This window comes from Eleutherodactylus coqui, chromosome 11 (assembly GCF_035609145.1).
Source record: "Eleutherodactylus coqui strain aEleCoq1 chromosome 11, aEleCoq1.hap1, whole genome shotgun sequence".
NCBI classification, from domain to species: Eukaryota; Metazoa; Chordata; class Amphibia; order Anura; family Eleutherodactylidae; genus Eleutherodactylus; species Eleutherodactylus coqui.
Window position 1 is genome coordinate 76,182,255 of NC_089847.1, and position 27,647 is coordinate 76,209,901.

Sequence of the window (27,647 nt, forward strand, 5' to 3'; positions counted from 1 at the left end):
TTAAGGTGATTATGATGAACACTTATAGACTCTATTGCTCTGCCCACCCATAGCACTACGCTCCTACTACAACTACTGGCTAATTCTTTTCATGCACTACACTAGACCACCATGAATGGCGCCGTTTCACTACCCCAGAAAAACAGGCATTTGCTCTTTGCTTAGGCCTTCTATTGTGTAATCGTAGAGCATACCAGTCGCTTGCATTTTACCTGACGCAGTAGACTTCTTGAATACACAAGAAAACTGACGTTTTTATACTTATATGGAATAAGAGTTTTTTGTTTTTTTTCCCCGACCTCTTTAGGTTATTTTATAACATAACCACCAAGACTACTGAATCTCCTGAAGGAGTTGATGTAAGGGTCCCAGGCTTTGGACAGACATACGCACTGGAGTTTCTAGATCCTAGCAAAAGGAGTGTAGGTAAATGACAACTTACTATCATTTGAGGAGTTACTGCTGCAGAGGGCTACTTAAGGCAAACAGAGCAAGTGTGGGAGCTTGTGAGATGTGGTTGTGCGTGTGACTTAAAATCGGGGGACTTTAGAAGGGAGTCATTTATATCTATTTACTGTCTTTGTTTTTCTTTGTGTCGTTTTTTTCACTTGTATAAATAACTTTATTTTTCTGTGCCACCCCTATTTAGAATGTGCTGCATGACTGACAGTGCCATCCAGTGTACATCTTGTGCCATGTATGCAGTCCATTGAACAGCCGTTCGATGGTGCACCAGGACGATGTCTGCTCCAGCAAGAAAGGGAATAGGAGCATGGGTCAGGCCAGCCAATCATGGCAGTTGGGGGACTCCATTATTAGGGGACAGACACGGAAATCTACCACAAAGATTGGAATAGTCGAACAGTGTGTGGTCTTATAGGTGCTTGAGTTCAACACCGTTGATCAGGTTGACAGATTACTGGGAGGGCTGGTGAAGATCCAGTGGTCATTGTACCCATTGGCACCAATGACAAAGTTAGAGGTAGCTAGAAGGTCCTTTAACTCGTTAAGGACATGGCCTATTTTGGGCTTAAGGACGCAACGATTTTTGGTGGATTTTCATCTCCATTTTTCAAAAGCCATAACTTTTTTACTTGCGTCGACGCGGCTCATTTTATATATCAACCTTTTAGGCAGCGCAGTACCAAACGCTTTGGAAAAGCCTACATACACAAGATCCAATAATTCTCCCTGGTCCAGTCTAGAACTTACCTCCTCTTAGAAGCTGATCAGGTTGGTTTGGAAGGAGTCATCTCTCATAAATCTGTGCTGATACGGAGTTATACAGCTATTTTCCTTGAGTTACTCCAGGATAGCCTCTTAGAAACCCTTCAAACCTTTTACCCACAATAGAAGACTAACCAGCCTATAATTTCCAGGTTCACTTCTTGACCCATTTTTGAATATCGACACCACATTGACTATGCGCCAATCCAGTGGAACAGACGCCAGCACTACTGAGTCCTTAAATATAAGAAACAAGGATCTGTATATCACGTTACTTAATTTCCTTTAAACCAGAGGGTGTATGCCATCAGGAATCAGCGACGTGTCAATTTCAAATTTTTTTAAGAGCGCTCTGCTTTCAGAGTCACAGCTTTCATCTAACCAGGTCTCCGTTTTTCTCACTAAGTTGTAGTTTTCCTTAGACATTATTACTTCTAGTTTATCTACTTTATTGGTCAGACTTATAGCAGTAGTCACCATACAGTTTAGAAGGTTTTGGTTAATTTTTAAAACCCCTTAAATACTCACTGAACTTTTCACACCTTACAGGAATAAAAGGCTTAGTAATAGGAGAAAACCAATGTGGTTCAAAAAAGATGTAAAGGGGGCAATAAACAAAAAAAGCATTTAACTACTAAAACAAGGTCGCAAATAAATTCTCTTTAACCAAATTGACCATACAAGGGTGACAATTACACCGCAGCTGGCTCTGCTCTCGCTCTTCCCAGGATCAGTGAAGACTGCCAAAATGGGCTTATTAAGATATTTCATAATAGCAATGAGGAGACTTATCCCGAGGCTCTGGCGCTCTTCACACGTGCCCACCAGGGGCATGTGGATAGAAGAGCTCCACACCCTCATGAGGTACGATGAGATGGGAGCGGAGGACCCCAAGGCGTGGGAAGCTACCTACAAGACGTGGCGGCCTTGGGTGGCGTTTAAAGATTCAGACAAACTTAAGAGATGGGTCGAAAAGGGAAGTGACCCACAGGCCTCCACCAGAAGACCACGATCACCAGTTACAGATGCTGCTCTCCCCCACCTTTCCTCATCATCCCCTCCCCCTCCTCCCTCTTGTATCCAAATAGGTTAAGTCTCGTTGAGTTGAAGGGGAACCCACATTCCACGACTTACCCGCAGGCACAGGAAAATCCAGTCTGTATAATCCTCAACATAGGAGGATTTGGAGAAAAGGGGGAAAGGAGAATAACCACAGAAGCCACACGGGACCCCTGTCAAGGGTTCAAACCCACACCTAGAGTCCGTAAGAAGCTCAACCACCCCAAAGCTATTCCTATCACTGAAGGTGATCTCCAGGGAGATTTCTCCACCCCCCCCCCCCCCTTTTTTTTTCTTTCTCTTTTTCTATGCTTATTTCTTTTTTCCCCAGTCGTCTCCACGACAACACCAATTGAGATTGCCGCCTCCTGATAGGACAGGAACACACTGAAAGGTTAAAAGCCCCCCCCCCCCCTTCCCCACTTTCCTCAGTGTCTTCCTGTCCTGCCAGGAGGCAGGATCTCTGAGAGGGGCTGGTGGAGAAGCCAGCCAGGATTACTTAAAGGTGGATTGGAGGGCAGTGGGTCAGCCTGTCCTCCCTTCCAAGCCAGACAACTCCCGGGACGCCACATGGGGTGGTAACCCCCAGGCCAGGTTCCTCCTGCGGCGGCCCATGGGGGGTACAAAGCGGGAGCCTCAGACCCCCTTGTCCTCCCTGCAGAGTTACAGCGCGGCGCTCCAGGAAGCCCTTCAGGGGCGGGGCGCCGCGTCACGTGTCCAGCGTGATGACGTCATCGCGTCTGCATCAGGAGTGGAGGGGGCGGGGCTTAGCGCAGGAGCGCAAAAATTTAAAAAGATAGGAACCTGAGAGAAGCCAGAACAGACCAGCACTACAGGTCGCAAGGTGTCTGCAGCATCGGTATAATAATGAGTGCTCCAGCCCCGGAGACAGCTGAAACCTCAGCCTCAGCGGCCGTAAGTAGCCAGTGCGGCAAAAAATACAAATGCAAAAATCCAGTGTATTGTGTATGGGAAAAATTGCATATTTACCCGCAAAAATCCTTTTTTTTTTGTCAGGGGGATAAAAGACATCCCCCCTTCCCCCCAGAACAAAACTCAGAAAATGCGTGGAATGCGGGATAAGACTGCCAGCTACGTACCAGAGGCCTCTATGCAAGGCATGCGTAGCTAGGCTAGTCAAAGAGGAATCGGGGGGATTCATGGAGGACGTTAGGAAGCTGGTGAAAGAAGAGGTTAGATCAGCCCTAACGTCACAGCTGGCGCCGCCAGCGAAATGCCAGAAAAGGGCGTATGTTCCTGACGAGCCTTCCGACTCCGAGAGTTCTATCGGGTCGGAGCAAGAGGAACAGGCGGCCGAGGAGTCCTCAGATGAGGACTACAAAAGATACTTATTCAATCAAGACGACTTAACGGAATGGATTAAGTCAGTCAGGGCTACACTAAAAATGGAAGAGCCCAGAGAACCACGTACCTTACAAGATGAGATATTCGGGGGACTAGGGGAGAGGTGCAAGCATACCTTCCCTGTCAAGAAAATCACCAAAATAATCCAGAAAGAGTGGAGGAAACCAGACGCAGGCTCCTTCTCCACTAAAGGGGTAAAAAGAAGGTACCCATTCGAGGAGGAAGTTTGCGCAAGCTGGGAGGAGGTACCTAAGGTAGACGTCCCAGTGGCCAACGTAGCCAGGAAAATGACCCTGCCCTTTGAGGACGCCGCACAGTTAAAAGATCCCATGGATCGCAAAGCTGAGGGCCTTCTAAAGAAATCCTGGGAGGCAGCGGCAAACATACTTAGCCCAGGGATCGCAGCCACTTGTGTGGCGTGGACTCTGGGGGTATGGCTAGAACAGCTACAGCTACACCTAACCAATAAGACGCCGAGGGAACAGATCCTAAATTCCCTTCCGATCCTGCGTATGGCAACAAATTTCCTAGCGGACGCCGCGGCCGAAACTGTCAAACTCTCGGCGAAAGTTACAGCCCGGTCTAACTCAGCCAGAAGAGTGTTATGGCTAAAATCGTGGTCAGGCGACCTAGCCTAAAAAAATAAGCTATGCGCCCTCCCGTTCTACGGCCAGTTTTTGTTTGGACCGGACCTTGACAAGATTCTAGAGAAGGCGGCCGACAAAAAGAAGGGATTCCCGGAAGAAAAGCCACAGAGGGAAGACCTTCTTCCGGGCCCCAGTGCAACAGCCAGAGGCCTACCGAGGCAAGGGCAAGACAGGCCGGTTGAGTTACCCCAAGGGGGGCAGCGGAAGGAACATCCTCTTTAGCCCCCACCTAGGGGAGCCAAAGCAGAGACCCTGACGCCATCCCCGTAGGGGCAAGGCTGGGGAGCTTTGTGGATCAATGGGCCGCGATTTGCGAAGGCCCATGGATCCCAAAGATCTTACAGCAGGGATACCGGATAGAGCTGGTGTCCCTCCCCAGAAGAAAATTCGTTATCACGGGAGGCTCCAAACAGTTACACCTACTAAGGCAAAGCGTTCAGGACCTGCAACAACTAAATGCAATATCCCCCGTACCGCAAAACGAGGAAACCCAGGGCCATTATTCCAGGCTCTTCCTAGTAAGGAAACCCTGCGGGAAACAGCGGATGATAGTGAACCTGAAACCTCTGAACACCTGCATCAGATACAGAAAATTCAAATGGAGTCCATCTCAACGATAAAGTTGATTCCCAAAGGAGCCTACATGGCATCCATCGATTTAAAGGATGCTTATTTCCATGTACTGATCCACGAGGGGTCCCAGAAATACCTAAGGTTCGCAGTGGATATGGGCAAAGGAATAGAGCACCATCAATTCAGATGCCTGCCCTTCGGGATCTCCTCAGCACCCAGAATCTTCACCAAAATTATGGCAGAGGTAGCCGCCTACCTGAGGAAGAAGTCGGTCCTAATAGTACCCTACCTGGATATTATTTTAATAATAGCAGAGTCCAGAGAACTCCTAACGAAACACCTGAGGATAGTGCTAGAACTTCTCCAATCCTTAGGATGGATCATAAACTGGGAAAAATCCCGCCTAGATCCCGACAAGCAGAAAACGTTTCTGGGTATAACGCTCAACTCAGAATCGCAATGCTCCTGCCTACCCGAGGAGAAAATACAAAAAATCCGACTGCTAGTCAAAACCTTTCTACGGAGACGATTATGCACAATTCGGGAAGCCATGTCTCTCCTGGGAAGCTTGACGTCATGCATTCCAGGAGTGGCATGGGCCCAGGCTCACACCAGAGCCCTGCAAGCCTCAGTCCTATCCATGTGGGACAAAAGGCAGTCCTCTCTAGGGACAAGAATGTACATCCCAAGCACGGTGAAAACATCCCTGCGTTTGGTGGGCATCCCCAGAGAACCTGCGGAGAGGGGTTCATTGGCGAAAAAAACCCAGCCACTCACATCACAACGGACGCAAGCGCCTGGGGATGGGGAGCGCATGTAGGGAACCAGTTCTTTCAGGGCCCATGGCCTCAAAGGACAAAAGAACAGTCCTCAAATTACAGGGAACTACAGGCCGTATGGCAGGTCCTACAGCAGTTAGGGAACTCGCTACGGGACCAGCATATAAAGATACTGTCAGACAATATCATCGCGGTCGCCCATATACGACACCAAGGGGGCACAAGATCTCCCGCCCTGCAAAACATCGCACAGAAAATTTTCCACTGGGCAGAGGGCCGGATCCTCTCAATCACGGCAACCCACTTGAAGGGGGCGCTAAACCAAAAAGCGGACTTTCTCAGCAGGAGGCAAATAGACCCAGGAGAATGGTCTCTCTCCCTGGAAGTATTCAGAATCCTTACCAACCAGTGGGGGACCCCACAATTGGACCTGTTCGCAACCAGGGAAAATGCCAAAGTAAGCAACTTCTCCCTCCGGCCAGGAGATCATCCGACAGCAGTAGACTCCTTAGGCCAAGACTGGGGAGAGGGGCTGGCGTACGCCTTTCCTCCTATACTGTTGATCCCCAGAGTTTTACAACATTTCGGAACCCAGGTATGCACACTAATCCTGGTGACCCCCCTTCTGGCCCAAGAGAAGCTGGTTCGGTCTTCTAGCAACATTGAGCGTCCAGGACCCAGTCACCTTCCCTACCTGGACAGATCTTCTATCGCAGGGGCCACTGAACCATCCGAGCCTAGACAAGCTCCACTTAACAGCATGGCTCTTGAGGAATCCTCACTAAAAGAGAAGGGATTCTCGGAGAGAGTAGTAGAAACGTTAATGTCCAGCAGAAAAAAGACGACCCACCTTATCTACCAGAAAGTTTGGAGAAGGTTTTCCTCATGGAGACAGGGAAGGGATCGTGGGGATTCTATCCCGGACATCCCTCTAATCTTAGAGTTCTTGCAGGAGCGCCTAGAGATGGGCCTCTCTCCAAGCAACCTGAAGGTCCAGGTCGCAGCCCTTAGCGCCATATGTGACACAAAGTTCGCAGACAACAGATGGGTCAACAGGTTCCTAGCAGCAGCAACTAGATTACTGCTTAGGCCCATAAATCTTTTTCCAGACTGGAACCTTAATTGGGCTCTAAGGGCCATGACAGCGGTACCATTCGAGCCGATCGAAGCACTACCCATAAAAATGCTTACTATCAAGACCATTTTCTTAGTAGCCATCACCTCCGCAAGACGGGTTAGCAAGCTGCAGGCCTTGTCCATTCGCCACCCGTTCCTGAAAATCTCGGACACTAAATTAGTATTTAAAACGGACCCGGCGTAGTATCACATTTTCATAGGTCCCAAGACATAATAATCCCCTCATTTTTTTTTAGTAAACCTAAAAACGAGGAAGAAAAAACCCTAAGCTGCCTGGATGTTAGGAGAGCAGTCCTAGGCTACATAGAGGCAACAAGCCACTGGAGACGGGTCGACAACTTGTTCGTCCAGTTCAGTGGCCCAAACAAAGGGAGCAAAGCAGCGAAAAGCTCCATAGCCAGGTGGATCTGCCTAGCCATCATAGAGTCCTATAAGGCCCTCGGGAAGGAAATCCCTTTAGCTCTTAAAGCCCATTCTACAAGGGCAGTAGCATCCTCATGGGCTGAACATAGCTCAGCTTCGGTCGAGCAGATATGCAAAGCTGCAGTCTGGAAGAAACCCCACACGTTTGTTAAACACTATAGGGTAAAAGTGCAGCAGGACGAGGACATGGCCTTCGGCCGCAAAGTCCTCTCGGCAGCAATCCCACCCTAGGAAAACTTTAGTTGGTACGTCTCAATTGGTGGTGTCGTGGAGACGACTGGGGAAAAAATAGATTATACCTACCCGATAATCGGGTTTCCAGTAGTCTCCACGACAGCACCCGTACCTTCCCCCCCCCTAAATTGATAGAAAAGAAACTATAGAATATAATATAAAAAAATATAATATAATTTTATAATTAAAAAAAAAAAAAAAACCTGGTTAGGGGAAAAAATAGAAGTTGAGCTCCTACCCCGGCAATTCGTTAGAATCCACTGAGGAAAGTGGGGAAGGGGGGGAGCTTTTAACCTCTGTGTTCCTGTCCTATCAGGAGGAGGCAATCTCAATTGGTGCTGTCGTGGAGACTACTGGAAACCGGGTAGGTATAATCTATTTTTTCTCCCTCTTGTTCGATGTTTCTCTATACACATGTTTATTTCAAGATTTATCGACATTCGCAAACTAAAAGCAAAATGTTGTCAGTTAAGTGAAATGCGTAATAAAATTTATTTGAACCCAAAACAAGGTCGCAAATAAACATTAAAAAGCTATAAGGGAAAAACTAAATTGTGTAAAAAGCAAATAAAAGCAGTAAAAGTAGAGACAGCGATTCCTTGCCAAAGAGTAAAACTAACCCTGAACAGTTTTTCAGCTATATAAATAATAAAAAAATTAAAACAAAATGTTGGCCCTTTAAAAAGTAATGCAACAAATTGTAAAAGGTGATGAGGAGAAAGCAAATCTGTTAACTAGTGTTTTGCCAGTGTATTCACTCAGGAAAATAAAGTCAGGTGAGATGCAGAGTGATAAAGTAAACTCCACTAACTGCAGCTAGTCAGAAAGAAGTGCAGAGCCACCCTAAAAAGATTAAAATGGACATATTGTGGATCCTGATGGCATACAACCACAGATTCTAATGGAATTAATAATGTGATAGACCCTTGTTTCTTTTGAGGACTGTATATTGACTTTCTTTATTCCACTGAATTGACAGATAGCAAATGCGCTGTTAATTTTCAAAAAGGGGTTTAAAAAGTGAACTTGGAAACTATAAGCCAGTAAGTCTTGCTTCCACTGTGGGTAAGATGATATCCTGGAGTACCTCAATGAAAATTACTGCATAACTCTGCGTCAGTATGGGTTTATAAGAGATTGCTCCTGTCAAACCAATCTGATTAGCATCTAGAGGAGGTAAGTTCTAAACTGGACCAGGGAGAGTCATTGGATCTTGTATATCTTGATTTCTTTTTGTTTTCAAAGAGTCTGATACTGTGCGGCATAAAAGGTTGGTATATAAAATGAGAATACTTTGGTCTTGGTGAGAATGTGGGTAAGTAACTGGTCAGTGATCGAAAGCAGAGGGTGGTATTAATGGTACGTACACTGATTGGTCACCGTTACTAGTGGGGTACCACGGGGCAGTATTGGGCCATATTTTTAATATATTAACTATTTTGTGGAGGTATTTATACAGTTAAATATCAATATTTGCTTATACAAAACAAATTGACACGAGGACAGAATACATTTGTAAATCTGGATAAGTTGGGGGTAGAAAAGTGGCAAATGAGGTATGCATGTAGCCAGAGGAAATACAAGTCACCGTTACACACTAAATGGGAAACCACTGGGTAACACTGACAGGGAAAAGGACTTGGGGATTTTAGTTAACTGTAAGGTTAATTGGAGCAATCAGTGTCAGGCAGCTGCTGATAAGCCCAATATGATCATGGAGTGCATCAAAAGAGCATATAGGTACACATGACAAGAACATTGTTATTCTTTACATGTCACTGGTTAGACCACACATGGAATATTGTGTACAGTTGAATCATACTGCTGCGCTATTTGTTTCATCTTAAAGAACGAAATTAAACAGAATGTAAGCAAATGTTTGTTTTTAAAAATCCAATTGAAATCAATGGGGAAAAGTAGAAATATTAAATCTCGTTTTCTTTTCATTTCTCTGTTCCAAAAAAGCCCGGCACAGATAAATGGAAATCACCAACGCTATTATGAACAAGCCCTTACTTTGTGTGTGTGCTGGGGGAAACAAGGGGGCTTTTCTTACTTGGTGGGGGGGTACTATTCATGAGGACATAAGAGGCAGTAAGAGGACATTATTTGGGGGACACAAAGGGCACAATTGCCTTGCAGAGCACCTGGGCACCATTATTACTATTTGTTGAGGACTGATGGGGTGCACTGTTACTTTACTGGAGGCACAGAGGAGGCAATGTTACCTTGTTGGGGGCACAACGGAGACACCCGTACACTATTACCTTGAAAGGGGTACAAAGGGGGCACCATTACTTTGTGTGGATCACAATGAGACCAACATAACTGTGCCCACAAGGCGATACTGCATCCTAAGTGCTACAAAGTAATATCATTGTGCAGCGTCACCAAGAAGGGCACTATAACTGAGGCATAGAGGGGCACAATGGGAAAATTGTCATTTTGGGGCACAATTGTGTTATGGGGCCTGGACAGGTGTACTAGTACTGTGTATGAGACATGGCGTGGGTTGATGGGAGCATGGATTTTTATATACACTGCCTTTGCCATCCTGCAACTTGCTTGCTACTGCTGTATTATAACTGTTGATACCGATCAAAACATTACTAAGATTTCTATGTTCCAAGTAGCTTAGCATATTTTGCAAACTTATACTTGGGGCTTCAACATCTGTAATCTGTTTTTGCAGGTACATATTTCTTTGCTCTTGTTCAAGCTATGGTTGACTGGGGGTACACGCGTGATGTAGATGTAAGAGGAGCACCTTATGATTGGCGTAAAGCTCCTAGTAAGTATCTTGTGTTCATGGAAACAAAATTACACTGTGCAGGAGTAGTGCTCAAAAATGTTAAGTATTGTGTGAATGATATATTCTCAAAGGTTTAAAACTCTAGTGTTATGGTTATACGCTCTAAAAGTGAAAATACAAAAATCAAAAACTCTTTTAACCCCTTCAGTGGCAGGTTTATTACCACAGAAGCTCCATTTTTGCCATCACTACTGTGTGCCGACTAGAACAGCTGAAATACCACTGTTATAATGGAATCAAAGAACGCAAAAGAATTGTACAAAAGCGAAAAACCTCTTTCCACAAAACATACAATTTATTGTGCAAAAGATAGTAAAACCTAAAAGAATGCATATTTCTTATTGCCACAATTGTAACGACACTTAGAATAAAACTAACATAATTTTTATACTGCATGGTGAGCAACCTAAAAAAAAACACAAAAACACAAGATAAAATGGTGCAGTGCCTTCTCTGCTTGTTGGCATGCTGAACAACTTTGGTGCCACCTGTCTCAGGATGGTGGGCAACTAAACAGTTGGAGCTACTTCTGCTTGTCAGACGCTCCTTTCTACTGGTCGTCTGTAGAGGGCATCCTGAGCCCGGTCACTTTGTGTGCCCTCACACATCCACTGGTCAGAACAGCCCAGGCAGTGAGCAAGTAGTCAATATGACCATCCAGCAAGTAGTCAACATGACATCCAGCTTTAAAGAGGACTCATTGTTTACACTAAACTATCATTCAATAAAAATCGGTGGATTTTTTGAGTTTGAACGATAAGTGTGAAAAAGGTTAACAAATGAAGATGAATGATAATTCGTTCCCTGATCGTTTATTTAATGCAAGCATGAAAACCATTGTTGCCTTGTTTGATAATCAGTTGGTTTTAATACCGATTGTTTGGACGCCGGCAGTATTAACTGCTTCATCTCGGCTCCTACATCGGGCATGGAGGCTGAGGAAACGCGAAGAAAGCATGCAGCCAGCTTCTCTTGCCGCCACAACAAAAGAGCGTGCCGCTTACCGCTTCGGGACTAATGAGGAGACCGGCGCTGACAGTGGGAGTGGAGTGAAAGAGTGGGGTGGCAGAGCTGCCAGCTCATCAGACACGTGGGCTTGCTCGTCTCCCCCAGTGCATAGAGAACCCACTCTTCAGATTGAGAGGTGATGTATTTCGTGAGTACCCGGGGAGGCTCCCCTCATCCCACCCCCACCACATACATGAAGTCATTGAACCTTCCATTTCCTGGTTGGGCCAGCAGTCTACACTCCTTGTTTTTATCTTGTGGTAAAAATCTTGGGGATGTTCAGGCTCCGAGTCCCTCTTCTCAGGGTTCCCAAGCTGAAGATCACAACTGGGACTGGAAAGCACACACCAAAGCTTTACCCGACGAATTGGAAATTTACTCCCTATTTCAATGCCTCAAGCATACCGAAAAACAAGCCCTGACCCAAATTCAAAAAAGTTCAACATATGGGCCAGAGAGTGAGTGAAGTCGAGGAGTCACAAGAACAAATCGTTTTCAATGCTGGAGTCGCATAGTTGGGTCATATCGGCCCATCATACTTAGATCGCCAGTATCCTCACTCACGTCGACAACTTGGTAAACAGACACAAGAGAAATAATATATGCATCTGAGGTATACCAAATGAAGTTTTAAACTCACATTTAGAACAATGGATTAAAGTTTCAAAAAACCTCTGAGCCCAGAGATCTCCGGATAGGCCGCATTTATTTTTTCAAAGACAAAAAGGACATTCTGAAAGGGGCTAGAAGCGTCACTAACTTATCTTATCATGGTACCCCAATTCAATTTATGCCAGACATCTCTAGGAGAACCCTCCAACTCCGTAGAGTCTTGAAACCGCTTCTGAAAGCACTTGGAGAAACACAAATTTCTTACCGCAGGGGTCACCCCTTTCAGCTTAGAAGGAAGGGAAATTGGCAAAATTTCGCTTTTTAGGGGATCTTCCAAATTTTCTGGGGAACATTCAAATTACCCATGAGATCATTGCCAGATTGGCCTTCCCTGCCAACTCCAGCTACCAGAGACCTGGCACACTGCAGCTCTGAAAAGACAGTGATCGGCTTCGATCGCAGGACACTCCAGCCTGAGACTGTCCTGCTCGCTTAGCTTGACCATATATAACAATTCTAGTATCTCGAGTTGGTCAACTTAAAGATGTCGAAATGTTAGTCAGGGCTAATTATTGTCATACTCTGTTATTGCATTTTCTCTTATGGGTTGGTGACGTGGGGTACTTACCCTGAGTCCTCCTCAAATTACCTACTTTCATCTATTTTAATCATCATTTCTTAAAATTGTTGCCTGGTTTAATATTCATAACCCTTTAGGGCTTCAATACCACTCACGGGAGCCGCCTGGAGCGCTCCTACACCAATTTCCTCCACTACCCCTAATAGGTTGGACAACAGAGTTGTCCAATGACTGGTCCTAGACTAGTGGTTGTCCTACAAATTCCGGATATAGCTCTGGATGTTTGTTTCCTCCATGTTGCAAATCTCTTTGCCCTACCTCTCCCGTTCCCCAATGCTTGTGGTGATGTGGACTTGGCGGACTAGATGGTTACTATGGATCTAACTTTTTGCTCCTATAATACCAGGGGCCTAATCAAGCCAGCTAAGAGAGACCAGATACTAAACCACCTCCATAAAAATAAGGTGATGATTGCCCTGCTACAAGAGACCCACTTTCTTGCTACTAGCATATTGAGATGCTCATCTAAATTTTATACTACTTGGCACCATAGTCCTCACCCTGACAAAAAAAAAATCTGTGTGGTCTCAATTGCTATTCACTAGCAACTCCCTTCATCGGATCATCTCCTCAGGGGACGCTATATTTTCCTTAAAATATCAATAGGTTCAAAGGTCCTAACCATAGCCAATGCTTAGCACTGGTCTCCCTGAGGCTGGTTGACATGTGGTGACTTACACCCAGGTACTAAAGACGACAGTTACCACTCCCTCGCCCACAATAGCTATAATAGTATAGACTACCTATTTATCTCCCATGAACCTCTGGACATGTCACCCTCTAGTTCAATTGGTATTTTTCTGTGATGACCGGTCTATGGGGCTCTACAGGGCCTTTCGGGGGAAGAAAAGAGCCGGGCGATCAAAAACCTCTACACTGATCACACTACTGAGACTTCCCCTGCACCTATCCAGTGGGAAGCTTTAAAATATATAATTAGGGAAATCTTCATCTCCCATGGAGCTAGATTGAAAAAGGAACATGCCTCAGGTTTGAGACAATTACTTGCAAAGCTAAACACACTTGACTCATTTAATAAAAAAAAAAATCCCTCGGATAGTCTTCAAGTAGAGATCTCAGACACTCGTCAAAAAATACTCTCCAATCAAAATTCTTTGTTAGACATAAGTCATGGGGAGGTTTCTATGAATATGGCAATAAATGTGGACGCTGGTTGGCCAGAGCCCTGTATCCTAGAATGGTTCTACCTTATATAGTTTCCCTCAATTCCCCCTCCAAGGGATTAGTTCATTCTACTGCATACATCCTCGACTGTTTTAAATTATCACAACCTGTATAACCTCAAGGAGGACTGTGGTGAGCATCAGGCATTTGAGAATTGGAGAACATCGAGGCCTATCAATAGATTTGCCCCTGAGACCCTTTAAAAAAAAAAAAAAGATTCTGCAAGTTTTGATGGAAATCTCAGAGCAAGAACACCCCTCTTACTGAGATCTTTTAATATAGTCTCAGATTCATAATTGTTTCCCTCCCAAGCATTATAAACTATAATTACGGTCATTCCCAAGCCAGGTTAAGATCCAGCCACATCTAACTTTTAAATGTAGGTACTAAATTATTCTCAAATACTGGCTACCTGCCTGAAACCATTTATCCCAACTTTAGTTAAAGAACAAACAGGATTTGTCTCTGGTTGGGAGGCTAGAGATAATACAATCCGATCTGTATCCATGATTTCGTGGGCTCATCAATCAGGTGCCCCCTTGTGTCTGGATGCCGAAAAAGCTTTTGACAGGGTTCACTGGGGGCTATGGGAGGTGACCCTGCGAAAGATTGGATTAGGCCCTTGATTTTGAGTTGGATTATAGGTTTATATTATAACCTGACTTCAGTATAAGTAAATGGCGCCCTTTCCTCCCCCCCCCCCCCCCCCCCCAATTGAAAATTAATAACTGCACGAGACAAGGCTGTCCCTTATCGCCCTTCCTATACGTCCTGGTGAGGGAGTCCCTGGCCAACGCTCGAATAAATCCTGATATACAGGTGTTCAAGACAAACATCGGAACATAAATTGGCTTTGTTTGTGAATGATCTCCTGATCTACCTCATGAACCCAAGAATCGCCCTACTGGCTATTTTGAAAGAGTTTGAAAGTAATTTTAAAGTTAATGTCCCCAAGTCTGAGATTCTCAATGTGACAATTCAATCAGCTGAGGGCTTAACGCTCAAACCAGCAACACAGCTTGAGAGATGATTGCATTAAGTATTTGAAGATTCATCTCACAGGTGAACCAAACAATCTATTTGACTTGAATTACAAACTAATGCTCTCTAACTTTGGGAAAGATCTTAAAAAGTGGCGCCCTCTTACCATCTTGTGGTTTGGTAGAATTAACACCCTGAAAATGGATTCTCTCCCTAAATTCCTATACCTATTTCAGACCTTACATCTGATACTCCCCAAAGCTTACTTTTCTCAGATCCAACGGATGTCCCTGGATTTTATTTGAGGGGGCTCAAGACCTAGGGTGAAATTAAGATACTTTTACGCCGCAAACAAAATTAAGTGGGTCTTCCAAGCTTTTCTCTATACCATAAAGTGGCTTTATGAAATTGCGTCCTAGATATTTTTCAGAAGCGATCTACTAACCTCTGGGTGGAGCTAGAACGTGGGTGCTCCAAGTCAGATTCTTGGTCCTTTCTGGCTCCCACCCTTAGCGAGCTGCCAAACCCCGATAATGTCACACTTCCTGATGGGGCTAGACACTTGGAACGGCTTCATTACTTGCATGAGGTTGGTGTCCCAACCAGGTCCCCTCACCCGCCAGGTGGGGAATCCTAACCTACCTTTTATGGAAGGTATGTCCCTTTTGACAGGATTGCAGTCCCCACTCAAGAGTTAGGAATGTCTTGTCACCCTCAGGCATTCGCCTGATTCAGGAGTTTATGGGAAAGGGGGCATGTGGACCCCCCTCCCCTCCTTCCCCGATGAAAATAATGTGGCTGGAAACCCTGGCCAACATAATTCATATCGAAGAACATAATGCAAACTATGAAAACAAGCTCACAAAATTTGATTCTACTTGGACGGCTTGCTTGCTATTTCATTGGTTGTTTAAACTTGGAAATTTTGGCTCCAAATGGGTATTGTGACATCGTAGAGCAGTCTAGAGTGACTAACTGCTGTTTTGTAGAATTGAATGCTAGGTCTCTTTGCTGCTTCTAAAGGTGGTACTAGTTTGTGTGATAGGAGGTGCGTGCATCAAAATTTCAGGTGCTCCCAAATCAGTAACTGAGCAACCGATATCTGTTGGCCAGCCAAATAATACATAAAGGAAAAGGGCAAAAAGCTGATATGGTGACGCAACCTTTTTTTAGAAAAATGTGCACATAGTTGAATAAAAATTGAATTCCTTTTAATAAAATAAAATCCAGCATAAAGCGCTAAGTGTTTCGGGGCAGTTATGCCACCTTCAGTCCCGCTGGAGACACACTACATAATATATACATCAACAAACGGTGGTACATGACATAAAATGTAATATATAAACGCAATGGGGGGGGGGGGGGGGAGAAAAAGGGTAGACAGAAAAATGCTAATGTATATCTTATATAATGTCTCCAGCGGGACTGAAGAGGAGACATAACTGCCTCGAACGCTTGGAGTTTTATACTGTATTTTATTTCAATAGAGGAACGACCTTTTTATTCAAATATGTGCACATTTTTTTTAATAAAGGTTGCGCCACCTTATCAGTCTTTTTTTCCTTTTCCCTTTAAGTAAATACTTCCTACTTTTATCATTTTAAACATTTTTACTAAAAACTTGAATAAATACTGCTTCAGTTATCCTCATTCACTTAAGTGAATGTGAAAGATTTGCAAAAAATGTTTTGCCACAGGTAATTCCGTCTTTTCCTCTGAGAGCCAGGATGAGATCTCATTGCCACTCAGAAAGGAAAAGACTGAATTACCTGTGGCAAAAAAATTTTTTTGTGCTCATGGATCTAGCATAGAGCAGATAAGTTATCTTACTGAAAGGCAACTTCTAATCACAGAAGAATTTGGCAGTGTAGGTTTGTGGCCATGTTCCTCAAAAATGGAATGAACCTTAGCCTGGGATTCTTGCATTAGTGGAGAATATGAAAGGTCTGAGGGAGGTCCAGACGGGTGTCCTCTTTCCAATCATTGATTTTTTTTTCATAAAAATTTAGAAATTGATTTGTAAGAATGTTGCCATCCAATATGCGGTGCTACAGATCTAGTGTTTCCATCTCCGAAGTGCAGTTTGTAAAGTAGAAATAACAGACATCATAAAACTGTCACATTCCTCAGCTCAATGGACTGATTTAGCATCTATCTCTTTACACACAGAAGCTGGAGACTTAAAATGGCACCAATGTGAGCTGCATTTGTATGTTATTGTGTCCCATCCAAACCAGTTTCATTTTAACCTGATGCAGGGTCGATAACTTCAAAGCGTGCTGTAGCATCATGTATTTTTGTTAGCAGTTTCTCTTACTGAGAACGATCACACTAAATACAATCAGTACTCCAGGGAAGAGGGGACAATGCATTTGTCTCTCAATTGTAGATGATGGATGTCGAGGTAACCGCCTAGCATTTCATTAGTGCTATAATCTTCAATGCAGGGGACTGCATGCATATATAATGCCTCTAACTCTTAGGCTGGGTTCACACAGGGTGGATTTGCCGCAGAAATTTAAATTGACTTTTTTAATTAGCTGTTAGCAGGGCTTAATTTTGGAGTAGGGCTTATATTTCAAGCATCCTCAAAGCCTGAAAAATCCTTTTGCATCCTCAAATTCTGGAAAATCATGCTACGTCTTATTTTCAGGTAAACAGGGTATGTGCAACTCCTTTAGACCCTGAAATGAAAACTATATGAAAAACCACGCATAGATGGTGTGCCCAGATGATTGGCACCGCATGTTCTGCATCAGAGTAATGTTAGACAAACCTGCCGATTTTGATAGAAGGGAGTGGCTGATCATTTAATGTGTATGGGGAACTTCTCCCCGGATGTAGATGTCAAGTAGACCTCTTTTGGCCAGCTTCTATGACCATCCCTCTACCCCATACACTCCAAGCTATCTAATATGTATGCCAGCTTTACTCTTAGTCTTACAATTCCTTGCATCAGTAAAAGTCTGAGTAACAGTATAACTTGGTTGCTAATTCATACAAAAAGAATAGCAGAGGAACAGCCCAACACAGAATTCTAAGAATGCTCCGGCATGTGTAATGTCGGGAAAGCTCATAGGACCTCTAATGGGATTGTCAGGTTTTATCTTTTTCTGTTTTATCCTTCGGATTCTTGAAGCCTAAGAGGGCTTTGCAATAGGATGTTTGTAAAGAGGGCACTCCTACTTCACCTCAGTCCATGCAATGTGTGGGACATCCAAAAATTGCAGAGAGATGCTTTCCCTACAGCAGCTAACATGTGTGGTTGTATACAACAAAAATCCTTTGTGAAACATAGGTGAGGAGCGGGCATGAGTGTCTGATCCCTTGCCGAACACATAGAAGGAGCCTTATTTCTTATGGCTTAAAGGGTACTTTACTTGCAGAGTTCCACCTGTTCTTATGTCAGGCATGGGGAAACATGGGTAGCATACTGAGTAGCAACTGTACGATGCTGCTGGAGACTCGTGTACAAGTCCAGAGATTCTATTTAAGGCTGCATGTCCACGGGCGTGATTCCGCTGGTGTTATGGAAAGCGCAGCCGCAGCGTCCACGAGTGGAGAATCATAGCGATTCTCTGCTTGTGGGATTCAAATCGCAGCATGCTGTGATTCTCCGCGGTGAGCCTATCTGTCAGATAGCTGATAGTTCTCTGTACTGAGCCCGCCTCCTGCTCCCCAGCGGCGGCTCCCGTGGCGGAGATCTGCCGCGGGATATCGCTACACCCATGGACAGGCAGCTTTTAGTTTTCATTTTGTATTTTCAATGTTTACAATGGGTTTAGTAGAGTGCGCAACAACATTCAAAATAAGGTTACATGCAGTATGTTCCAGTGCAGTTGAGAAATACAAGCTAAAATCAGGTATGGGCAACATAATCCGTGTTTTATAATGAGGCTTAATGTTATACACTTTTTTAAATTTTTTTCTAGATGAGAACACTGAGTATTTTGAAGCCTTACAGAAGCTCATAGAAACTATGTATGAGGAGTTTCAGAAACCTGTGGTGCTCATTGCTCACAGTATGGGCAATTTGTACACCCTTTATTTTCTGAATCACCAGACGCAGAAGTGGAAGGACAAGTATATACACTCTTTTGTGGCTCTTGGTGCTCCTTGGGGAGGAGTGGCAAAAACTCTGCGAGTTCTTGCTTCAGGTTAGTATAAAAAGTATAAAAGAATCCTGTATAGTGGAATCCTGGGTTAACCTAAAGAGTAACTGTTTTTGAAAGATTTATAACCAACACTAGAGGGAATGTAATGTATTCATAATTCTAGAGGTCTTTAAAAAAAAAAAGCCACACTTTTTAAAAAAATTTTTTTTGTTGCACAAACTAAATAAAACCTGTATGTATTAATTGATGGTTGTAGTATAATTGCAGGGTTAGTCATGGCAGCAGTAGTTTTTACTTCTTCACTGACAATATGGTAGAAATGGTATTCTGAGGTAGTTGTGATCTCAGTAATGGTGATTTCACACTGTTTTTTTGGAAAAACTTCGGTTTTTGAGGCACTTTTTCATGCATTTTTTTGAGCCAGAAGAGAATTGCAAGGGAATGAGGAATATGAAGGAAGGTGTTATGCTGCATTCGCATTAGGGCATTCCATCAGAATTCCATCTGTTCTATTTTTGGAACATAAAAACAATTAAAAATTTCCATTTTTTTAGCACATCTCTCTCAATGGGGTTTCAAAAAAAAAAAGGCTTGCTGTCACTTTGCTTCATCCTGCTGGACCCACCGCTGACTTCAAAAAATTGTTGGCTTCAAAAAACACAGGGGAAACCCCCACTCCTACCCCTCTCCAACTTACCCCCTGAAAAAAAAAATACTGCATGAAACCGCTGTCAGGCTTCCTTCACATGATCTGTTATCTTTACTATAACCCTAGATGAAGGCAATGGACACATTCGGGGCAATTTTTTCTCAAAGTGTAGCTGCACTTTCAACACACTTTAGAGACATGTCAAAAGTATTGATCAGTGGCTGTCTTCGCTACTTTGCAAATCTTCCGGCAGTTGAAGGGGCACAGCACTCCGATGAGCACTGCAGCCCCCTTGTTTTATCGATCAGTGGCGGTCTCAGCAGTGGGACCCCCACTGATCAATACTTTTGACATGTCTCTGACATATCAAAAGTGTGTTGAAAGTGCAGCTACACTTTGAGAAAAAATTGCCCCGAATGTGTCCATTGCCTTCATCTAGGTTATAGTAAAGATAAACAGATCATGTGAAGGAAGCCTGACAGCGGTTTCATGCAGTATTTTTTTTTTTCAGGGGGTAAGTTGGAGAGGGGTAGGAGGGACACCCACTGATCAATACTTTTGACGGATCTCTGACATGTTAAGTGTGTTTCAAGGTGCAGCTACACCTTGAAGAGGAAAAAATTGCCCCTATCTAGGGTTATAGCAAAGATACTTCTGCTTATTGACTATCCTCTTGGGCCGCCTGCATACGAACAGGTGAGATTCTGGATGAGGGATCCAACCCTGTGGGTCAACGTCGGCATGTTTCTTGTCTTCTGTACTGCGGATGGTTCGGCTAGAGAACCGTCGGAAATGTGCAGTCCTTTTTTTTTTTTTTCTAAATGTTTCTTTCCCGTGTCATTGCTAGGCGATTAGTCGGGTCCTGCAACCTTTCTGCGATGTGAGCAGACATGTGCAACTAGCCTTAGCTGAGTGTTTTTAATGTATTGCATAATTGTTTTTGCTCAAAATATCGGTGTATTTATATGCTGTAAAATAAATTGCAGTTTAAATGTAATTGGTTTGTAGACATGTATTGTTAAACTAGTTTTTGTTTTCTCTAACAATGATGTATGTTTCAGGAGACAACAATAGGATTCCAGTAATCAGCTCCTTGCGGATTCGTGACCAGCAACGCTCAGCCGTTTCTACCAGTTGGCTACTACCATACAACAATACATGGCCGGCTGATAAAGTTTTTGTCACTACACCCAGCGCAAACTATACATTGAAGGACTACCTGGATTTTTATAGAGACATTGGCTTTAAGGAGGGTTGGTTCATGAGGAAAGAAACGGAAAGTCTTATATCCTCACTCACTCCTCCTGGAGTTACAGTATATTGCCTTTACGGAACGGATGTTGAGACTCCTGATTCATTTCACTATGATTCTTTTCCAGACAAGGACCCAAGCATCGTTTATGGGCCTGGAGATGGTACAGTCAACATAGAAAGTGCCTTACAATGTCGTAAGTGGTTAGGCCTTCAGAAGCAGGCAGTATCTCTGGTCGAGCTGCCGGGTAATGAACACATTGCCATGTTGTCAAATGTTACCACGATTTCCTACATCAAGAAGGTCCTTTTAGGTGTTTAGCTAGGATGGCTGCCTTCTGTGCACTGTGGTTTGGTAGATGTTTACCATATGGTTTGCTGCATAAGAGCAGGTGAACTCTGCTTTTATAATTCCAGAAATTAAGTTACATAATTTATATACAGCAATGTAGTCCTTAGTAGACCTTTAGTCAGTCTCTATAGAGAACATGCATTGCTGGAAGACTGTTTCATAGGTTAATACAATTCTCTACACAGTGTGTATTACTCAGGCTTTATTTGTATTTAATTATGTTGTTCAGCCCACAAATGCTTTCTTGTAGTAATGTTTGAACAAAACGTCATATTTCTACTATTGTATTAATGCAAAAAAATTAAGTGTTTCAGACTTTGCACATAGTCGCATTTTGAAAATAAACTTTGACATGATCAGAAAATACTTAAAAATGAAAGTTAAAGTGATCTCTAATGTTTGTGCACAGTGATTGTTTTATAGCTCTAACTGAACTTTGAACACAATGCACAGATGGTTTACAGCACAGATATTTACTTATAGAATAAAGTGTGACGCAGGAACAAATGAAGGTGTTTACAAAAATGTCATTTCAGCAATGTTGGATCTTTGACACTGTACCTCAATGAGATCGCTAAGGCCAAATGCCCACGGACGGATTATCGCTACAGATTTTGTGGTCAGACACCCGCCGCGAATTCCGCAGCAATGTCCATCCATAGACATGCTATGTTAAATGATTCTCCCCTGCCCACGAGTGGAAATCAAATCACACGGAGCGCTTCCATTGCAGTCAATGGAAGCCGTCCCTCCGACGATACTTGAGCACTGCAGAAGTACTCCAACAATCTGCGTCATAGCCCAGTGCCAGCATGTCATGCACTGCACTGCGCATGCTCGCCGGCCAAAACACTCGTGGTGGATCCGGGGAGGTGAGTATAGGATCTCCTGGGGGGCGTCAGGTCTGATACCGCTGCAATATTTTGCAAGTGGAATCCAATCCGGCTGTGGGCATGAGGCCTTAATATGTAAACTGAGAAATATAATAACATTGGGGATTATTGCACAGGAATAGTATTTGCCCCTAAATATTGTAGTGTATTGTACTTTTACCTCAGTGTCTTTTAAGCACACATAGCAGATATGCCATTCTCCCTTTGGTGCAGATTATGGTAAAATGGTGAAGGTATATTCTGCAGTGTCAGCTCCAAATGTTTAAAAAATGTAAGTTAGAAATCTGGGTCTTATGTCAAGCTTAAACTGCCAAATTTATATGCATGTGATGAATTTTTGTATTCTTGGTATGTGATTTATTTTTTTTTCCTAAATTTTAAACCTTTTGCCTTTTGTGCCTCAGAATTGTAATAAATATGTTTAATAAAAAATATTGTTACCAGAAATATTTTTTTCAGACTTGTTATTAAAGTAAAGGTTCATACCTTTCAGGAATAAAAGGGTTAGGGATAGGAGAAAACCAATGTGGCTCAAAGATGTAAAGGGGGCAATGGGCAATGGACAACTTTGGTTCCCTACCTTTACAAGGAGGAGATATGAGCTTGTGACCTGGTTGCTAACAGCTGCTAAATATTCTCCCTCTACCATACAAGAATGGTTTAAAAAAATTGAACAATTCTATAGGTTTGAGGAACTTATGGTCTTGGAAAACCAATTTGATACTGCTTGGAATAGATGGTTTGCATATAATAAGGCAATTTAATTTTCCCCTCTAAGGCTCTTACTATCTGGCTACTTGATTTCTTAAAAGGGTTGTCCCGCGGCCAAAACGAAAAATTTTTCACACCCAAGTCCCCCATGTTAAGCAAGCATCACAAACTACACATGTAAATCGTTTTTTTTAGAGCGTTTCTACTCACCATGAAGCTGTTTCATGAAGTTATAAAAATCTTCTTCCAGGGTGCGCCGCGGGTCGTATCCCAGGGTGCGCCACGGGTCGTATCCCAGGGTGCGCCGCGGGTCGTTTCCCAGGGTGCGCCGCGGGTCGTTTCCCAGGGTGCGCCGCGGGTCGTTTCCCAGGGTGCGCCGCGGGTCGTTTCCCAGGGTGCGCCGCGGGTCGTTTCCCAGGGTGCGCTCCACTGCCGATTTACAGCCACCTCATTGGCTGATTGGCATCACGTGATGGGGGCGGGGCTAGGCGATGACGCTGAGAAGGGGGAGGAGCCAGGACGCAGCTCGTGAGCCTGGACTATCCAGAAGAGGATTCCTCTCTGCGCAAGCGCAACTGTTTCAGCGACCAGAGAAGAAGTTTGCTCGTCGCCATGGAGACGGGGACGCCAGCACCAGGGGGGGGGGGGGGTAAGTGTATAACTTCTGTATGGCCAATATTTAATGCACGATGTACATTACAAAGTGCATTAATATGGCCATGCAGAAGTGCATAACTGCACTTGCTTCTGCGGGACAACCCCTTTAATTTGGTACGCTATTGGTGTTACATCCTTTTCTAGAGCTCTTATTGATATGTTTTTATTAGATATGTGCTGCCAGTCTTTGTTATTGTCAGGTTTGGACATATTGCACATTAATCTTTCATGTGTAATGTTCAAAAAATGTGTGCTGCTGCATAGTATGATACATCTTCAGTGTGCCTAATGTCTACATTTATCTCTTACACTATTTCCTCAGGTGTGTGAAAATGGCCTAAGATTTGTGAGTTGCGAGATGCACGAATATGAACCCCATTCTTCTGAAGGGGATCAGACAGAATAGATATAATTTTTGTCTTTACCTGCACCACATTGCGGTAACAAATGGCAGCATGTCCCATCTTTGGGCAGGGCCTCGCATCGCCCAATATTTTCAATGGGGCGTGGAAAGCATCGCACGAGTGCGATGTTTCCAATGGGGAAGCACTCTGCAATCTGCCACCGTGGCTGACACCTATGCCGGTGGATCACTACTTCCCCAAAGTGATGCAAGAAGTTTCTGACACAAACACATCACATCTGTGGGGAAATCGCATGTTGGTGAGTGCGATATCAGCCTGTGTTTCAAGGTCCAATATCGCACTCACGCGTGTGAAATTTTATCCATACACACATACAACTGTTTAAAATTGAAAAGGTGCTGCTGCACCTTTCTGCTCATTTGCGCACAGCTGCAATTCATTGCGGATGCATCCCCACGGCCATGGGGAAATACTGCGCTTAAGCTATTTACCAGTCTTTTCTGATGTTTCATTTTGAGGTCCCTCTCTACTGTTTGAGTGGGATTTATAATTCTGGCCTTGTACCAGAGATCAAGGAGGGTAGCCATCCAGTAATGATCTGATGTTGCCTATATGATTGAAGCATACGAGTTCTTTTAAAGGGGTTGTCCCGCGCCGAAACGGGTTTATTTTTTTTCAATAGCCCCCCGTTCGGCGCGAGACAAACCCGATGCATGTGTTGAAAAAAAAAACTGGATAGTACTTACCCGAATCCCCGCGCTCCGGTGACTTCTTACTTACCTTGTGAAGATGGCCGCCGGGATCTTCACCCTTGGTGGACCGCAGGTCTTCTGTGCGGTCCATTGCCGATTCCAGCCTCCTGATTGGCTGGAATCGGCACACGTGACGGGGCGGAGCTACGAGGAGCAGCTCTCCAGCACGAGCAGCCCCATTCAACACGGAGAAGACCGGACTGCGCAAGCGCGTCTAATCGGGCGATTAGACGCTGAAAATTAGACGGCACCATGGAGACGAGGACGCTAGCAACGGAACAGGTAAGTGAATAACTTCTGTATGGCTCATATTTAATGCACAATGTACATTACAAAGTGCATTAATATGGCCATACAGAAGTGTATACCCCAACTTTGTTTCGCGGGACAACCCCTTTAAGTTAGTGATTGCAGAAGGACAAAGTCCCCAAGGGTGAGCCACCTTCCTCAGGGTCAGGCCTCAGAGTGGCCTTGGGCTGGTCCCACCTTTCACGTAGAATAGCTGATGTTAGGGATGGATGGAGAGAGTGTTGCATAGCCCCCTCCCCTGCCTCTGGTCTTAGATTATCCCTTTACTCTTCTTCCTCCTCTATTTGTCTCCCGTGGATGGAGAAATGTGCATGCAGAAAACTGAACAATGGCTGGGCCCAAATAAACAGGTGTCATTTACTAAAGAACCACTGCCTGCTTACTTTGAAGGGAGGCGGGCGGACCAGAAAAATCCACGGCTCCACTCCGCCTTTATCCTCTAGTGGTGATTTGTCAGGATTGTCCTCCCATGTAAAAGCACCCTTGTCAGTAAATAGTGCTTATATTACTGATGTGTATCAGCATCAGAAGAATGCCTTCATCTAGCCACATAGCCAGGACAAAAACAATGAATAAAAAGACTTAAAAATGGCACGAAGAGCAGAGCGTTGTGTGATGTCACAAGCAGCATCTCATTACAACTCTGATGTTTGTTCATCAATAAACCCATAGGATTAATGTGTCAGTTTGCTAGCTGATTGGCTTAGAATGAAGGGAAAAAAAATATCGAAGGAGAATAAGCTAGTGGATTACCAATACAGTTATATAAACATATGACTAATATAATGAAATGGTAAGACATATAAAATCTAATTAAATAAAAGATGCAATGTGTGTCTCTCCCCATAGCAGCTACTAAGGATACTTGATTACTGAAATGAAGTAAAAAGGTGATTTAAAATGTATTTTTGATCTTTATATAGCGCCAACATATTCCTCAGCGCTTACAAAAACAGAGAGGCATACAGAAAGACAAAAGTACAAAAATACAAAAACCACGGTTATATCAAGTAATCAATTGATGGAAACAGGGGTGAGGGTCCTGCTATAACAAACTTACAAACGGCAAATAATGGACTGATACAGAAGGTAAAGGGGCTGGAGATGTGCGCGGTATGGTGAGGTGGAGAGTGTGGGATGCTATACACAAACAATGGTCAGACATTAAGCCGTGTGGTGGCTGAATCTTTGTGACTAGCCGGGGTTGCAGTCACTAGGACAGGGAGCACGTTAACAGGCGGAGTACAAAGGGGTTTGGTTTAGGGCAGTGATGGGCAACCTTTTGAGTGCAGTCTGTCAAAATTCGCCAAAAAACGAGCATAACTCGGGTGGTGTCACTTTGAGAAAAAACCTAAATTTGCGATATTTATAGCTTATATTACAATTACATTTGTTATTTAACTATTAAACTAAAAACACCCAAAGCACAGGTCCTTGCCTCTCCCCCTCACTTATCTCAGTAATGTTGAGGCCCACCTTCCCTCCCACAGCGGCCTCCACTGGAAACAAACAGGAAAGTCCATATGCCATAGCGCACCTCTGAAGGTCTAACCCTGGGTCTCTCGGACCCTCTAGTATTTTAGGTTCAAATAAATTTTATTGTATACAACTCTTGACTAACAACATTTTGATTTTCGAGTCTATCATTGAGTCATTAGATATAAACAACGCAAGCATAAAAAAGAAAAAATGAACGATAGAAGGGGGAGGATGAAGAGGGGGAGCGTTACTAGCGGACATTCACCTAGGAAGATGAGGTTAGCTTTTAGACTCTTGTGTTGACTAGTCTTCCTACGGTATCAGTGTGTGGTTTTCAACCGTACTGCGTGAGACCTGTTTCAACTAAAATTCCACAAGACCACTTCTGAGTTTGATCAGTTGGTCTGTATGGTCTCTGTTAGGATCCACATGGGGGGGGGGGTATGAATGTCCCCCGGGATTCTGGACTTTAACAGGGGTCATGCGAGTCTTCTATGGGTTTTCCCCTTTCCATCTCTCCATATCCTCCTCGGATGGGGTCTATAACAAGTGGACGTTCCATTATCTAGGACTAGATCATGGAATGCGGTTTTCCCTTCAAACAGACAAAACTTAACCTATTTGGATACAAGAGGGAAGGGAGGGCAGTTCCCAGACCTCCTATATCTTGGGGTTTCGTCCTCAGTCTCCCGAGTCAGCAACATCTTATACAGTCTGGAGATTGTGTCTCTGGTTCGTGTGTGATAGGTATAGTTGCTCAAATGCCGTAAGTGGCGCTGTTAAGTTTTCTTTAGGTGTCAGCGAACTCGCAAAACCCCTTAGTTGAAGGTATTGGAGCCAGGAACCTGGTTGCGGTGGATTCTGCCCCAAAGTTTTCGGTTATGGGCTTTAGGCCCGACGGTGTCACGACATCTCTCAATCTGGGAGTCGGTCTAGCTGGAAGTGTCAGGAGTCTCTGGAGGCGTAGGGTGGTTTTGAATAAGGGGTTTGCTGTGAGTGGCATTAGCGGACCTGGAATATTGACCAGACCATAACTATGCGAGAAACCTGCCCATGTTTTGATTAGTTGGAGGCAAAAGGGGGAAATGTTGGGGATAGAGTTAATCCCTTTGGATGGGATCCAGAAAGCTCTGTCCAGGCCAACAATATCGCCTGTATGTTCTAGTTCCACCCAAAGCCTTGAGCTCCTATTTTTGAGTATGTCTAGGGTGCATGTAGCGATGTTAGCCTTGTAATAGAGAGAAGTCCGGGAGACCCAAGCCCCCATTTCTTTCTCCCTTGTCAGCAGGGAAAAATGCAGGCGTGGTTTGCGTCCCCTCCAGACAAAATCTGTGATTAGGGATCTAATTTTTTTAAGAAACTACCTCGGGAGACCGATCAGGATTGTTTGGCATATTTAGAGGAATCTGGGTAACACATCCATTTTTATTGC

General features: G+C 44.1%; 1 protein-coding gene across 1 annotated transcript in view; it reads left to right on the plus strand.

The window, feature by feature from the left end:
• Nucleotides 1-22,381, plus strand: part of PLA2G15 (phospholipase A2 group XV) — a 38,292-nt gene extending 15,911 nt beyond the window's left edge. The window contains exons 3-6 of the mRNA XM_066582670.1: nucleotides 308-426; nucleotides 10,137-10,235; nucleotides 18,615-18,839; nucleotides 20,508-22,381. Coding sequence (XP_066438767.1) covers nucleotides 308-426; nucleotides 10,137-10,235; nucleotides 18,615-18,839; nucleotides 20,508-21,019 — 955 coding nt within the window. The 3' untranslated portion in view covers nucleotides 21,020-22,381. The remainder of the gene's footprint in view (nucleotides 1-307; nucleotides 427-10,136; nucleotides 10,236-18,614; nucleotides 18,840-20,507) is intronic.
• Nucleotides 22,382-27,647: the final 5,266 nt, after the last annotated feature.